The 13,976-nt window shown below is 49.1% G+C and overlaps 6 protein-coding genes across 18 annotated transcripts in view; 4 read left to right on the top strand and 2 right to left on the bottom strand.

The window, feature by feature from the left end:
* Positions 1-401: 401 nt before the first annotated feature.
* Positions 402-1,377, bottom strand: LOC120958502 (histone H2A). Its single transcript, XM_040381354.2, has one exon. It carries the CDS (start codon positions 1,231-1,233, stop codon positions 859-861), a length of 375 nt encoding a protein of 124 aa, XP_040237288.1. The 5' UTR covers positions 1,234-1,377; the 3' UTR covers positions 402-858.
* Positions 1,378-1,489: 112 nt separating this feature from the next.
* On the top strand, positions 1,490-2,217 carry LOC120958500 (histone H2B). Its single transcript, XM_049609634.1, has one exon. It carries the CDS (start codon positions 1,600-1,602, stop codon positions 1,972-1,974), a length of 375 nt encoding a protein of 124 aa, XP_049465591.1. The 5' UTR covers positions 1,490-1,599; the 3' UTR covers positions 1,975-2,217.
* A 335-nt stretch (positions 2,218-2,552) lies between these two features.
* Positions 2,553-13,976, bottom strand: part of LOC120958494 (membrane-bound transcription factor site-1 protease) — a 42,226-nt gene continuing 30,802 nt past the window's right edge. For 4 of the 13 annotated variants that reach the window (XM_049609611.1, XM_049609613.1, XM_049609618.1 and 1 more), the window contains exon 8: positions 10,446-11,058. The gene's annotated coding sequence lies outside the window, so the exon portion shown is untranslated. Of the gene's footprint in view, positions 3,157-3,217; positions 3,578-10,445; positions 11,059-11,118; positions 11,440-13,976 lie in introns of those variants that run through there. The other 9 variants (XM_049609609.1, XM_049609617.1, XM_049609616.1 and 6 more) reach the window with 5 other exon arrangements.
* LOC125907440 (nucleomorphin-like) lies at positions 3,576-9,495 on the top strand. The gene has a single exon (XM_049609632.1). The coding sequence runs from the start codon at positions 4,194-4,196 to the stop codon at positions 5,595-5,597; it is 1,404 nt and encodes a 467-aa protein (XP_049465589.1). The 5' UTR covers positions 3,576-4,193; the 3' UTR covers positions 5,598-9,495.
* LOC120958501 (histone H2B) lies at positions 9,457-10,093 on the top strand. The gene has a single exon (XM_049609636.1). The coding sequence runs from the start codon at positions 9,475-9,477 to the stop codon at positions 9,847-9,849; it is 375 nt and encodes a 124-aa protein (XP_049465593.1). The 5' UTR covers positions 9,457-9,474; the 3' UTR covers positions 9,850-10,093.
* LOC120959353 (uncharacterized) lies at positions 12,055-13,512 on the top strand. The gene is made up of 2 exons (XM_049609028.1): positions 12,055-12,870; positions 13,093-13,512. The coding sequence occupies exons 1-2, from the start codon at positions 12,055-12,057 to the stop codon at positions 13,510-13,512; spliced, it is 1,236 nt and encodes a 411-aa protein (XP_049464985.1).

Raw genomic sequence — 13,976 nt, forward strand, 5'->3', positions numbered from 1 at the left:
ATGCTCATCCAAGTAGGCAGTACAGTTTCCCCTCGTTCACCTATACTAGTGCAAATTATGGGATTGCTGTTTTTGGGGCGATCCCCTTGTCGATTCCAATAGGAAATTAGCGTTCAAGGCCATTTGCAGACAACGGGGTACAGTTGTGTTAAAAGCGATTCCCCCGTGCCATATGGGTATGCGTGTTGCATGGTGGGTTCTTTGCATGGTGGCTGCAATGAGAACGATGGTTGATGTGTTGGTTGTTTTGGCGCTTATTTCGCCAAATTGCATGTAAATGGAACCTATTGTTAATGAAAATAACAGACGGTCGTGATCGTGAGTAAGGTGGAATTGCAAAAAACTTTAATTCTACCCAAACTGAATATGGTCTGAGTTAAAGGTCGTAAGTCATTGGAATGTGTATTTCAATTGATTTTTATTGACAATAAAAATATGGTTGTGATATCGAACGGATCCCCTGCAAATGAATCCTACCCATCATATTTCATACAACGGTCTGTTCAAACAGGGCCGGGAGTTGCATTCATTCGTTCATGAGCAGCGCCGACGGTGAATCGTACAACATGGCTGTATAAACGCCAGCGCGCTTTTTGACATTTTTCTGCATCAGCTGCGCCATCATACCATTGCACTGCCTGCTCCGTTGCAAAGAGAAGCGTACAACCATCTCCCTCTCCCCTCTCCCACCCCAACCCAACAACGCAATGAAAAGAAAGTAGCTCTTGAGAAATGCATCTCGTCGCCCTGATAAGGGCGTTTTGTGTCGTAGCGAGGTTTCGGGTGTCGTAGGCCTGTTTTCCAAAGCGTTCGTGTCCATAGAGATGTATATCCCACGCAGAGTCCGCACACCCCAGCTTAAGCCTTCTTCTCCGTCTTCTTGGGCAGCAGCACGGCCTGGATGTTGGGCAGCACGCCGCCCTGGGCGATGGTCACCCCGGACAGCAGTTTGTTCAGCTCCTCGTCGTTGCGGATGGCCAGCTGCAGATGGCGCGGGATGATGCGCGTCTTCTTGTTGTCGCGGGCCGCGTTACCCGCCAGCTCGAGCACTTCCGCCGCCAGGTACTCCATGACCGCGGCCAGATAGACGGGCGCGCCCGCTCCGACGCGCTCCGCGTAGTTGCCCTTGCGCAGCAGTCGGTGGATACGGCCGACCGGGAACTGCAGACCGGCCCGGTTGGAGCGGGACTTTGCCTTTCCCTTCACCTTGCCTCCCTTTCCGCGGCCAGACATGATGAGAAGTTGGAGGTTGGTTTGGTTGCTTCACAAAGAGAACTTGTAAGAAAAGCCGTGTATATGACTGCACAGACAGACGCAGATTCCACGTGTGTATTGTTCTGAAAATACTTCGAAACTGATGCTTCAAACCAACCTGCGTTTCGCTTATATACTAGGGCGGGTTTTACGCTGCAAAAAGTAGGCGTGGCGTCGAGCGGCAACTTTTCGATGCGCGCTGTCAAAAATGCGCATTGAATAAAACCTGAAAATTTTTTCAAAAATCCAAAGTTGCAATCGCGATTCCATAGAAAAAAGTCGTTTCCGAGAATTTCATCTGCTCTCCTGCAAACACGTCCGCTCAGCTCGAAGTCCCAAAGCAAAATGGCCCCGAAGACCAGCGGCAAGGCAGCTAAGAAGTCCGGCAAGGCGCAGAAGAACATCTCCAAGTCGGACAAGAAGAAGAAGCGCAAGACCCGCAAGGAGAGCTACGCCATCTACATCTACAAGGTGCTGAAGCAGGTGCACCCGGACACCGGCATTTCCTCCAAGGCGATGAGCATCATGAACAGCTTCGTGAACGACATCTTCGAGCGGATCGCGGCGGAAGCGTCCCGCCTGGCGCACTACAACAAGCGCTCCACCATCACGTCCCGCGAGATCCAGACGGCGGTGCGACTGTTGCTCCCCGGCGAGCTGGCCAAGCACGCCGTGTCCGAGGGCACCAAGGCCGTCACCAAGTACACCAGTTCCAAGTAAGCGATGGGTGTTGTGTGGAGGCTGTGTGCACGGTCATGGAATGGCGGACGACTACCCAGGATGAGTGTGTGGACCAGAAAGTGACCAGTTCCGTGTGCAGTACGGTCACGTACACCCTATTATCTAGCTGTTAAGCGTTTCTCCTAGCTGTAAGTTACTCGCTCGGAACACAATTTTATGCATTCTGAACAACCACCCTACTACGAAGAAGAATAAATGTATGTAAATACTCTCTAAAACTTACCTCACTCGTTGTTGGGCTATTGGGGAAATGGTTGAAAGAAAAATGTTGGAATTTCCACTTGGTCGCTTTGGTTCCGCTTCATCACAACTTTTCGCTCTGGCTGCCATCGATACACTGATCCATCCGTTTGACCCCAACGGCAACTCCACAGAGCTTCACCTGTTCGAAGAAGCTGTCCCGTTCTCCCTCACTTGCATTCTTTCGCAACACACCGCCACCGATCGGTCCAAACTTGTCCAAACTGTTCCTTTATCTCCTTTGCTCCTGTTCGGTTTCGCAATCAAAGGAGGCCTTTTCTTTCAAACAATCGCCACCGTCCTTACGCGTACGTGTGTTCGTTATAAACATATTGCCTTCTTTATTTTGCGTTCCTCCCCGTGTGGGCAAGGAACACATTCACACCAATACGGATTGACATAATGTATGTTCATCTTTTGCTGTTGCTCTCTCCACACACGCACCGCTCATTTGGGGACCTTTCCCATAAACATTTTCCTTTTCTTCAACAAGATACATCTACCAGAAGAACAGCACTGATTTCCTTCTGGCAAATACGTCCCTTACTTCCTACCGTGTGTGGACCGTTGAACCGTTGAACCCATTCGGTGGTGCTTGCTGCTGCTGCTGTTGCTGCTCCTGGACGAGTAGATGATCGTTTGGACCGGTGCCGAAGCTTAAGCTGGACATGTTCAGCGTGACCGGATATTCCCACTCTAGCCGTTGACACACAGGTATGGGACGTTTCTCGCCCGTTGTCGTGTGAGCCACCAGCACTTTCGAGTACAGGTGCAGATTGTTGTTCGGCATTCGCTGAGGTAGCTTCAGCAGGCCAGCAGCTCGGGACGACCACCCGTTCGTGCCGTTGTGGAATTGAGCTGCTTCACAGCCTTCGTCCTTTCGCGCAGCAACTGTCCCGAATGAAGAGATGCAGATATTTCCTAAAACGAAACGAAACGATTCAACAACATGCTGACCACCAGACGGTAAAGCAATGATTACCTTTTGTACGACTGCTGCCCCGTCAGCAGCTTGTTTCGTTGTCTCACTTTCTCACCCGTTGTCGTGTGAGCAATCCACCACCTTCGAGTACGGGAGTAGATTATTTTGAACCATTCGCTCAGACAGCCTCATCTTTCCCATCGAAACAAGCACAACTTCACTGCAGCTTATCCAAACTTTCCTTTCCAATGTTTACCTTCCAAATGCTCCAGCTAGCGACCGACCGCACAGCAAAACACTGACGTACGCTGTCACTGCGCCCGAAAGTACGGCCTGTACAGGTGTGTCGAATCGAGAAACTGTTCCCCGGTACAGTGGAATCCGTTGTCCGCGCGTTGTGGATCACCGGTTTAGTAATGCCTGCAATTACATGAACGTAAAATGCGAATTACTCACTTTTATCGAAATATGCATACAAATAGATCGTTTTCAATCCTAGCGCTTTGCCCACGACGACAGCGAAAGCATTTGAAGCTTCCAGCTCTGGGCGCTTTTTGCATGCTTCCATAGCGTCGTCTCTTTCGCACCTTCACGCCGCGCTGAGAGTGCTGCGCAGGACACGCACGCATCATCGCTGCATCTCGCGTGGACCGAGGGGTGAGAGTGGGAGCTTTGCGTGGGCTTTTTGAAAATTCGCACTGAGGGGAAGGGCTTGAAGCGTGGTGCCAACCAAAAAAAAAGCATCAAATCCTGTTCAATCGTGTTCTAGCATTCGGAGAGTGAACACGCTGCGATTTCCCGTGCCCAGTATTCTGCGACGCCATTGCTCAACCGACGCCACAAACCGACGCCATCACCCGGGGAGCTTGGGAGCCTAGGGAGTGTGGATTTTCTGCCTCGTGACCGTTTGCCAGCGGTGAGTACCGGTTATTTTTGGTGACTGTTAGACTAGTGCTTGTGTGGGGGGATTATTTTGTGCCAACGGACAACAGCAAACTTGCGTCTTGGTGCGACTTGGTGCAGTGAGGCCCGCAAGATGGCGGGCCCGAGTGGAGGCGGGTGGGGACACGGTCCCCCCCCAGTGAATAAAAGGGGTCGTCAGGCCCCCGAATGGCTCGATCCAGCGAACGTACACGGCGAACTGCGCTATCTGATTTTGGCGCCCCAGAAGGGTTTTGCCATTCCGAAGAACGCGTTTTTGATCGAGAAAAGCCTCTCGCCGTTCGTCGGTCCCATCGAGCCTTGCGTGCCGATGGACCAGGGCGCGCGATATCTCATGAAAACACGCAGTCGTGAGCAGTTCGACAAACTGCTTGCGATCAAGAAACTGATCGATGGTACCCCGGTGGAAATCACCTCTGACCGAGCTCGCAATACCGTACAGTGTGTGATGGTCACTCCGTACCTGGACGGACTAACGGACGAAGAGATTCTAGCCCAAATCGAGGGAACAAAAATCGTGGAGGTGAAGCGGTTCATGCGCAAGGTGGACGGTGCGGTGAAACCGACCAACGCCTACCTACTACGTGTCGACTCGGTCACGGTTCCGGAGGAGGTGCGCGTTGGCTGCATCTCGGTGCGCACGCGTCCCTACTACCCCCGGCCCATGATATGCTTTAAATGCTTGATTGTGGGACACACCACGGCTCGGTGCAATTCTGCTCCAGCCTGCCCGAACTGCTCAATGCCGGAGCATGGATCTTGCAACAACCCACCCCGATGCAAAAACTGCAAAGGAGATCACGCTACCCTGAACCGCTCCTGCCCGGTCTATCTGGCCGAACAGAACATTATCCGCATCAAGGTGGATAACTGTATCAGCTACCCAGAAGCGCGCAAAATATACAGTCAGGTACAAGAGTCCGCCGTCCAAAAGCGACTGGCTAATGCTCAGCAACAACCACAACAACCACAACCACTGCAACAACAACCACAACAAAATGACACGGCACCGGCCGAACGCGACGCAACAATAGAAAAGCTAAAGACCATGTTAAACTCGGCCTTTGCAAAGATCCAGGAATTGATTGAGGAACGCGACTTCTTCAAAAGCCAGGTCCAATCCCGACGCAAGGACAAGCACACCGAAAACGCCGACTCGAATCACACGGACTCGAACAGCGACAGCAACGCTGGCGCGAACTCGAACCATGACACAAACATGGAAACTAACGCGGAACAGAACATCGACACAAACAACACTAACGCGAACAACAACACGAACACGGACGCAAACGTAGCTACGCAAAAAGACTCGAAGACTTCTACCCCGATCGGACCGAAACGAAAAGCCTCCCCCTCATCCTCATCCTACAGCACCGTCGACACAACAAGCGAAGAGAAAATTCCTCACGGCAACAACAGTACACCATCGAAAACAAAATCGCACAAAAGGGGAAAACGTAGATCCAACAAGCGAAAAACAGGCTTTAGATATTGACCTAACGCTTCGAATTAGACTTCTGCTCTCGATACTTGGCACTATTTATTTGAATAATTAAAATTCCACAACACCAACAACTCTACAGCTAACATCTCTCCACTTATCCTCAACTGGAACATCAGAAGCCTTAATTCAAACATTGATGAATTACAAACCTTAGTAACTAAACACCAACCGTATATAATCACACTCCAAGAAACAATATTTATTCCACCTGTTTTTAACACTTCCTTCACGCAATACCAATGGTATTTTAAAAATTTCAACAATATTTACCACAACATAGCAATAGGCGTTTTAAAAACAATCGACCACAAATTCGTCCCCATCAATTCACCACTCCCAGTACTAGCCGTGAAAATAAAATATCCCTGCACAGTGACCATCATCAATAGCTACATTCCCCCTTCATCATCTCTCTACCTAATAAACGACCTCAATAGCGTAGCCATGCAAACCGACCACCCTAAGATAATAATTGGCGATTTAAACTGCTCCCACACAGCGTGGGGCAACGATAAGTGTACTCCACGCGGTAAACTGCTGTACGCTTACTTTGAGCTTAACAGCATGTATGTGCTTCAAAATCAGCAACCCACTCGCATTTCTCCCGCTGATGGAAAGGAATCCACTCTAGACCACTGTGCAGTATCGAACGATATTTGCTCTCAATTCAAACTGTCCATAGCCCCCGACCTTCACGGCAGTGACCATTTTCCAATTTTTATTCAACACAGCCAAATAGACGCTAGACCAACATCCCGACCTCGTTGGAAATATGAACAGGCCAATTGGTCGCTATACCAGCAAACAATAGACTCACACATCTCGGCCAACAACGACATGACAATAGACGAGCTCCACAACCTAATCTTAAAAGCAGCCAAACTCAGTATTCCTATTACAAAAGGTTTTAAATCCGGCAAATCCGTACCCTGGTGGAACAAGGACGTTCAATTAGCCATCAAAGAACGCAGATCCGCCCTTCGCAAACTGCGGCGAAGCACTCGTATTCCCAACAACCCCATCACACCTCATCTAGCCAGCCTATATCGCATAGCCAACTCCAAAGCTAAGCGAGCCATCCAGGAGGCTAAGGCCTCCGGTTGGACTAGCTTGGCGCACAGTATCAAGACATCCAGTACACTCAAACAGGTCTGGGGACAGATAAACTACATGTCTGGGAAAAAACCATCCTCTACCTTCACTTTGATCGAAAACAACCAACCAATTACATCCACACCCGAAATTGCCCAAACACTCGGCAATCACTTCTACAACTCCTCAGCCACCAAAAACTACTCTACCAGTTTCATAGCTCACAAAATAAATACCGAGTCCAACCTTCCGATCTCTTTTCCTGACACAAACCACAAATCGTACAATCAACTGTTTTCCATAAGAGAGCTCCACTGGGCACTTAACAGCTGCCAGGGAAACTCTGCCGGTGCCGACAATATCGGCTACCCTTTGCTCAAAAATCTACCTCTCATTGCTCATTACCGTTTGCTCGCTATTTACAACAATATCTGGACCACCGGAAACATCCCATCAGAATGGAAAAATAGTCTGATAGTGCCTATCCCCAAACCTAATCAACCCAGCAATAGTGCCAATAGCTACCGGCCCATCTCTCTACTCCCTTGCACCTGCAAGGTGATGGAGAAAATGGTCAACCGGAGACTCATTACGAAGCTCGAAGACCGTAAACTCCTCAACAAACACCAACACGCCTTTCGACCCGGCAAGAGTATGGAAACATACCTTGCGGCATTAGAGCAGTGTTTCTCTACAGCAAGGAACAAAGGAAAACACATTATCTGCGCAATCATTGACCTGTCAAAGGCCTTTGACCGCACCTGGCGATATTACATATTAGATCAATTGGCAAAATGGGGCATAGGTGGCCGCTTAACGGCATTTCTGCAACAATTCCTAACCGATCGGACATTTAAAATCCTGCTAGGCTCGTACACTTCCCGCCCTTTCCCTCTAGAGAACGGAGTTCCGCAAGGGTCTTCTTTGTCTCCCACCCTCTTCCTTATAAGCATCGAATCCCTATTACTATCCCTCCCCACAAACGTACACATTTTCCTTTACGCCGACGACATAATACTAGTTTCCACACACCACTACGCCAAGACCGCACGACTCAAGCTACAGCATGCTGTCAACAAGGTTTTCCAGTGGACCAACTGGACCGGCAATTCTATAGCGGCTTCAAAAAGTAAAATTTTACATATACCAAGCGGAGTCACACGTGTCCGCAACCGTCCTAAAATCAAAATACAAGATCAAAAAATACAGGAAGTCAAACAAGCCTCCATACTGGGCATTATCTTCGACAAAAAACTTACCTTCGGGCCCCACTGCAGGGAAATTAAAAGACGCACCATACCTCGTTTAAATATAATCCGTACGTTGGCACAGAATAACACCCCTCGCCCAGCGCTGTTGGCAGTCCTAAAGGGCTGGTTCTTGCCGCGGCTGCTGTACGGGGCGGAGATTTCCTCACTAGGTTCCACAGATCTTATCCAACAGTTCGCTCCACTATACCACCGGGCCGTCAAGCACATATCGGGTTGCTTCAAAACCAGTCCAACCGAAGCAGCACTAGTTGAATGCGGCGTTCTTCCACTGAAATATCTGATAACACAGAAAATATCCAACATGGCAGGCAGATTAGTAGAAGGAAAAATCAAAGCCAACTCTTTTATTCGACGAGCAAAATACAATATGAAACTCACCATAGGCCTGGAATTTCCACAAATACTCACCATCAACAAAAATAAGCTAAAACCGTGGTACAATCCCACCATCAAGGTAGACTGGTCGATGCAACACATTAGCAAGAACAACAACAATAATTCGGTTATACTGCAGCATTTTATCGAAATAGCCGACAAATACAAAAACCATTATCAAATCTACACTGATGGATCCGTTTTATCACCTAACGCCGGTTGTGCAGTTTACACTCAAAATAGATGCCTAAAACTAAGATTGCCTTGTCACACCACCATTTTCTCAGCGGAAGCAATAGCAATCATTAAAGCAGCAGAAAAAATAGCACCTCCAAACACAGAATGTGTTATCTTCACCGACAGCGCATCCGTATTAAAAGCTATAGAACATGGCAACCTCAAAAACCCATACATTCAACAAATAGAGCAACTTTCTAACATCAGACACATCAGCTTCTGCTGGATCCCCAGTCACAAAGGGATCCCTGGAAATGACCATGCCGATAGAATGGCCAACGAAGCCCGACTATTACCTACAATTGAAAACAACAAATTGTCCAGAGCCGACTTTTGTCGTTGGCTCCACAATCAGATCAAAATACATTGGACAACAGAATGGGTACAATCCAACGACAAACACCTAAAGTGCATAAAAACAGCAATAGATCCATGGACTGACCACCCTTCCAGAAGCCATCAAAGAATTTTAACCAGATTAAGAATTGGTCACACACGTCTCACGCATCGCCATATCTTAAATAACGAAAACCCTCCAATCTGCCCGTATTGCGCCGCAGACACCACAGTTAAACACTTACTGATTGAATGCCCAGAGTACGATAATACAAGAGCCAAACTCAATTTATCAAAACACATCGAACAGGTCTTACAGAACGATACAAAAACAGAAATGAAAGTTATAAGTTATCTAAAAGAGACCATGTTACTGGATGATATATAATCCACCAAAAGAGGCGAATGAGCTAGACCTCAAAGTCTCTATAAAAATAAGTAAAACTAAACTAAACGGCGAACAAAAGTGAACAATTCTATACATTTTCCTTGGAAATCTGCGAATTTCATCTGCTCTCCTGCAAACACGTCCGTTCAGCTCGAAGTCCCAAAGCAAAATGGCCCCGAAGACCAGCGGCAAGGCAGCTAAGAAGTCCGGCAAGGCGCAGAAGAACATCTCCAAGTCGGACAAGAAGAAGAAGCGCAAGACCCGCAAGGAGAGCTACGCCATCTACATCTACAAGGTGCTGAAGCAGGTGCACCCGGACACCGGCATTTCCTCCAAGGCGATGAGCATCATGAACAGCTTCGTGAACGACATCTTCGAGCGGATCGCGGCGGAAGCGTCCCGCCTGGCGCACTACAACAAGCGCTCCACCATCACGTCCCGCGAGATCCAGACGGCGGTGCGACTGTTGCTCCCCGGCGAGCTGGCCAAGCACGCCGTGTCCGAGGGCACCAAGGCCGTCACCAAGTACACCAGTTCCAAGTAAGCGATGGGGGGACGGCGGAGTGGAGGCTGTGTGCACGGTCATGGAACGGCGGACGACTACCCAGGATGAGTGTGTGGACCAGAAAGCGACCAGTTCCGTGTGCAGTACGGTCACGTACACCCTATTATCTAGCTGTTAAGCGTTTCTCCTAGCTGTAAGTTACTCGCTCGGAACACAATTTTATGCATTCTGAACAACCACCTACGAAGAAGAATAAATGTATGTAAATACTCTCTAAAACTTACCTCACTCGTTGTTGGGTTATTGGGGAAATGGTTGAAAGAAAAATGTTGGAATTTTCACTTCTCTTGGTCGCTTTGGTTCACTCTTGGTTCCGCTTCATCACAACTTTTCGCACTGGCTGCCATCGATTCACTGATCCCTCCGTTTGACCCCAACGGCAACTCCACAGAGATCCAACACATTCGAAGAAACTGTCCCGTTCTCCCTCACTTCCATTCTTTCGCAACACACCGCCACCGATCGGTCCAAACTTGTCCAAACTGTTCCTTTGTCTCCTTTGCTCCTGTTCGGTTTCGCAATCAAAGGAGGCCTTTTCTTTCAAGCAATCGCCACCGTCCTTACGCTTACGTGTGTTCGTTATAAACATATTGCCTTCTTTATTTTGCGTTCCTCCCCGTGTGGGCAAGGAACACATTCACACCAATACGGATTGACATAATGTATGTTCATCTTTTGCTGTTGCTCTCTCCACACACGCACCGCTCATTTGGGGACCTTTCCCATAAACATTTTCCTTTTCTTCAACAAGATACATCTACCAGAAGAACAGCACTGATTTCCTTCTGGCAAATACGTCCCTTACTTCCTACCGTGTGTGGACCGTTGAACCGTTGAACCCATTCGGTGGTGCTTGCTGCTGCTGCTGTTGCTGCTCCTGGACGAGTAGATGATCGTTTGGACCGGTGCCGAAGCTTAAGCTGGACATGTTCAGCGTGACCGGATATTCCCACTCTAGCCGTTGACACACAGGTATGGGACGTTTCTCGCCCGTTGTCGTGTGAGCCACCAGCACTTTCGAGTACAGGTGCAGATTGTTGTTCGGCATTCGCTGAGGTAGGTTTTCTGTCAATAAAACAAATAACGCTCGGTACGACCACCCGTTCGGGCCGTTGTGGAATTGTGCTGCTACACAGCCTTTGTCCTTTCGCGCAGCAACTGTCCCAAACGGAGAGATGGAGATATTTCCTAAAACGAAGGAAACGAATCAACAACATGCTGACCACCAGACGGTAAAGCAATGATTACCTTTTGTACGACTGCTGCCCCGTCAGCAGCTTGTTTCGTTGTCTCACTTTCTCACCCGTTGTCGTGTGAGCAATCCACCACCTTCGAGTACGGGAGTAGATTATTTTGAACCATTCGCTCAGACAGCCTCATCTTTCCCATCGAAACAAGCACAACTTCACTGCAGCTTATCCAAACTTTCCTTTCCAATGTTTACCTTCAATAAGCTCCAGCTAGCGACCGACCGCACAGCAAAACACTGACGTACGCTGTCACTGCGCCCGAAAGTACGGCCTGTACAGGTGTGTCGAATCGAGAAACTGTTCCCCGGTTTAGTGATGCCTGCAATTACATGAACGTAAAATGCGAATTACTCACTTTTATCGAAATATGCATACACATAGATCGTTTTCAATCCTAGCGTTTTGCCCACGACGATAGCGAAAGCATTGGAAGCTTCCAGCTCTGGGCGCTTTTTGCATGCTTCCATAGCGTCGTCTCTTTCGCACCTTCACGCCGGGCTGAGAGTGCTGCGCAGGACACGTGCGCATCATCGCTGCATCTCGCGTGGACCGAGGGGTGAGAGTGGGAGCTTTGCGTGGGCTTTTTGAAAATTCGCACTGAGGGGAAGGGCTTGAAGCGTGGTGCCAACCAAAAAAAAGCATCAAATCCTGTTCAATTGTGTTCTAGCATTCGGAGAGTGAACACGCTGCGATTTCCCGTGCCCAGTATTCTGCGACGCCATTGCTCAACCGACGCCACAAACCGACGCCATCACCCGGGGAGCTTGGGAGCCTAGGGAGTGTGGATTTTCTGCCTCGTGACCGTTTGCCAGCGGTGAGTACCGGTTATTTTTGGTGACTGTTAGACTAGTGCTTGTGTGGGGGGATTATTTTGTGCCAACGGACAACAGCAAACTTGCGTCTTGGTGCGACTTGGTGCAGTGAGGCCCGCAAGATGGCGGGCCCGAGTGGAGGCGGGTGGGGACACGGTCCCCCCCCAGTGAATAAAAGGGGTCGTCAGGCCCCCGAATGGCTCGATCCAGCGAACGTACACGGCGAACTGCGCTATCTGATTTTGGCGCCCCAGAAGGGTTTTGCCATTCCGAAGAACGCGTTTTTGATCGAGAAAAGCCTCTCGCCGTTCGTCGGTCCCATCGAGCCTTGCGTGCCGATGGACCAGGGCGCGCGATATCTCATGAAAACACGCAGTCGTGAGCAGTTCGACAAACTGCTTGCGATCAAGAAACTGATCGATGGTACCCCGGTGGAAATCACCTCTGACCGAGCTCGCAATACCGTACAGTGTGTGATGGTCACTCCGTGTCTGGACGGACTAACGGACGAAGAGATTCTGGCCCAAATCGAGGGAACTAAAATCGTGGAGGTGAAGCGGTTCATGCGCAAGGTGGACGGTGCGGTGAAACCGACCAACGCCTACCTACTACGTGTCGACTCGGTCACGGTTCCGGAGGAGGTGCGCGTTGGCTGCATCTCGGTGCGCACGCGTCCCTACTACCCCCGGCCCATGATATGCTTTAAATGCTTGATTGTGGGACACACCACGGCTCGGTGCAATTCTGCTCCAGCCTGCCCGAACTGCTCAATGCCGGAGCATGGATCTTGCAACAACCCACCCCGATGCAAAAACTGCAAAGGAGATCACGCTACCCTGAACCGCTCCTGCCCGGTCTATCTGGCCGAACAGAACATTATCCGCATCAAGGTGGATAACTGTATCAGCTACCCAGAAGCGCGCAAAATATACAGTCAGGTACAAGAGTCCGCCGTCCAAAAGCGACTGGCTAATGCACAGCAACAACCACAACAACCACAACCACTGCAACAACAACAACCACCACAACCACAACCACAACCACAACCACTGCAACAACAACAAATCGACACGGCACTGGCCGAACGCGACGCCAAAATAGAACAGTTAACGGCTATGAATGCACACATTAACTCGAAATTAAATTCGATTCTCGCAAAGTTCCAGCAAGTGATTGAGGAACGTGACTTCTTGAAAAGCCAGCTCCAATCCCGACGCAAGAACAAGCACACCGAAAACGCCGACTCGAACCACACGGACTCGAACAGCGACAGCAACGCTGACGCGAACTCGAGCCCAAACATGGACACTAACGGGGAACAGAACATCGACTCAAACAACACTAACGCGAACAACAACACGAACACGGACGCAAACACAGCTACGCAAAAGGACTCGAAGACTTCTACCTCGATCGGACCGAAACGAAAAGCCTCCCCCTCATCCTCATCCTACAGCACCGTCGACACAACAAGCGAAGAGAAAATTCCTCACGGCAACAACAGTACACCATCGAAAACAAAATCGCACAAAAGGGGAAAACGCAGATCCCAAAAGCGAAAACTAGGCTTTAGACACTGACCTAACGCTTCGAATTAGACTTCTGCTCTCGATACTTGGCACTATTTATTTGAATAATTAAAATTCCACAACACAAACAACTCTACTGCTAACATCTCTCCGCTTATCCTCAACTGGAACATCAGAAGCCTTAATTCAAACATTGACGAATTACAAACCTTAGCAACTAAACACCAACCATATATAATCACACAAAAAAAAAACAATGCCTATTCCACCTATTTTTAACAATCCCTTCACCCAATACCAATGGTATTTTATTAAAAAAAATACAAGTAATCAAATAAACCTCCATACCGAGCATTATTTTTCGACCAAATCGTGCCTTCGGGCCTCACTGCAAGAATATCAAAAATGCATCATACCTCGTTTAAACACAATTTGTAAGTTGGCACAGAATAGCACCCCTCCCAGGGCGCTGTCGGCAGTCCCAAAGGGCTGGTTCTTGCCGCGGCCGCTGTACG

Source organism: Anopheles coluzzii, chromosome 3, assembly GCF_943734685.1.
Source record: "Anopheles coluzzii chromosome 3, AcolN3, whole genome shotgun sequence".
Lineage (NCBI taxonomy): Eukaryota > Metazoa > Arthropoda > Insecta > Diptera > Culicidae > Anopheles > Anopheles coluzzii.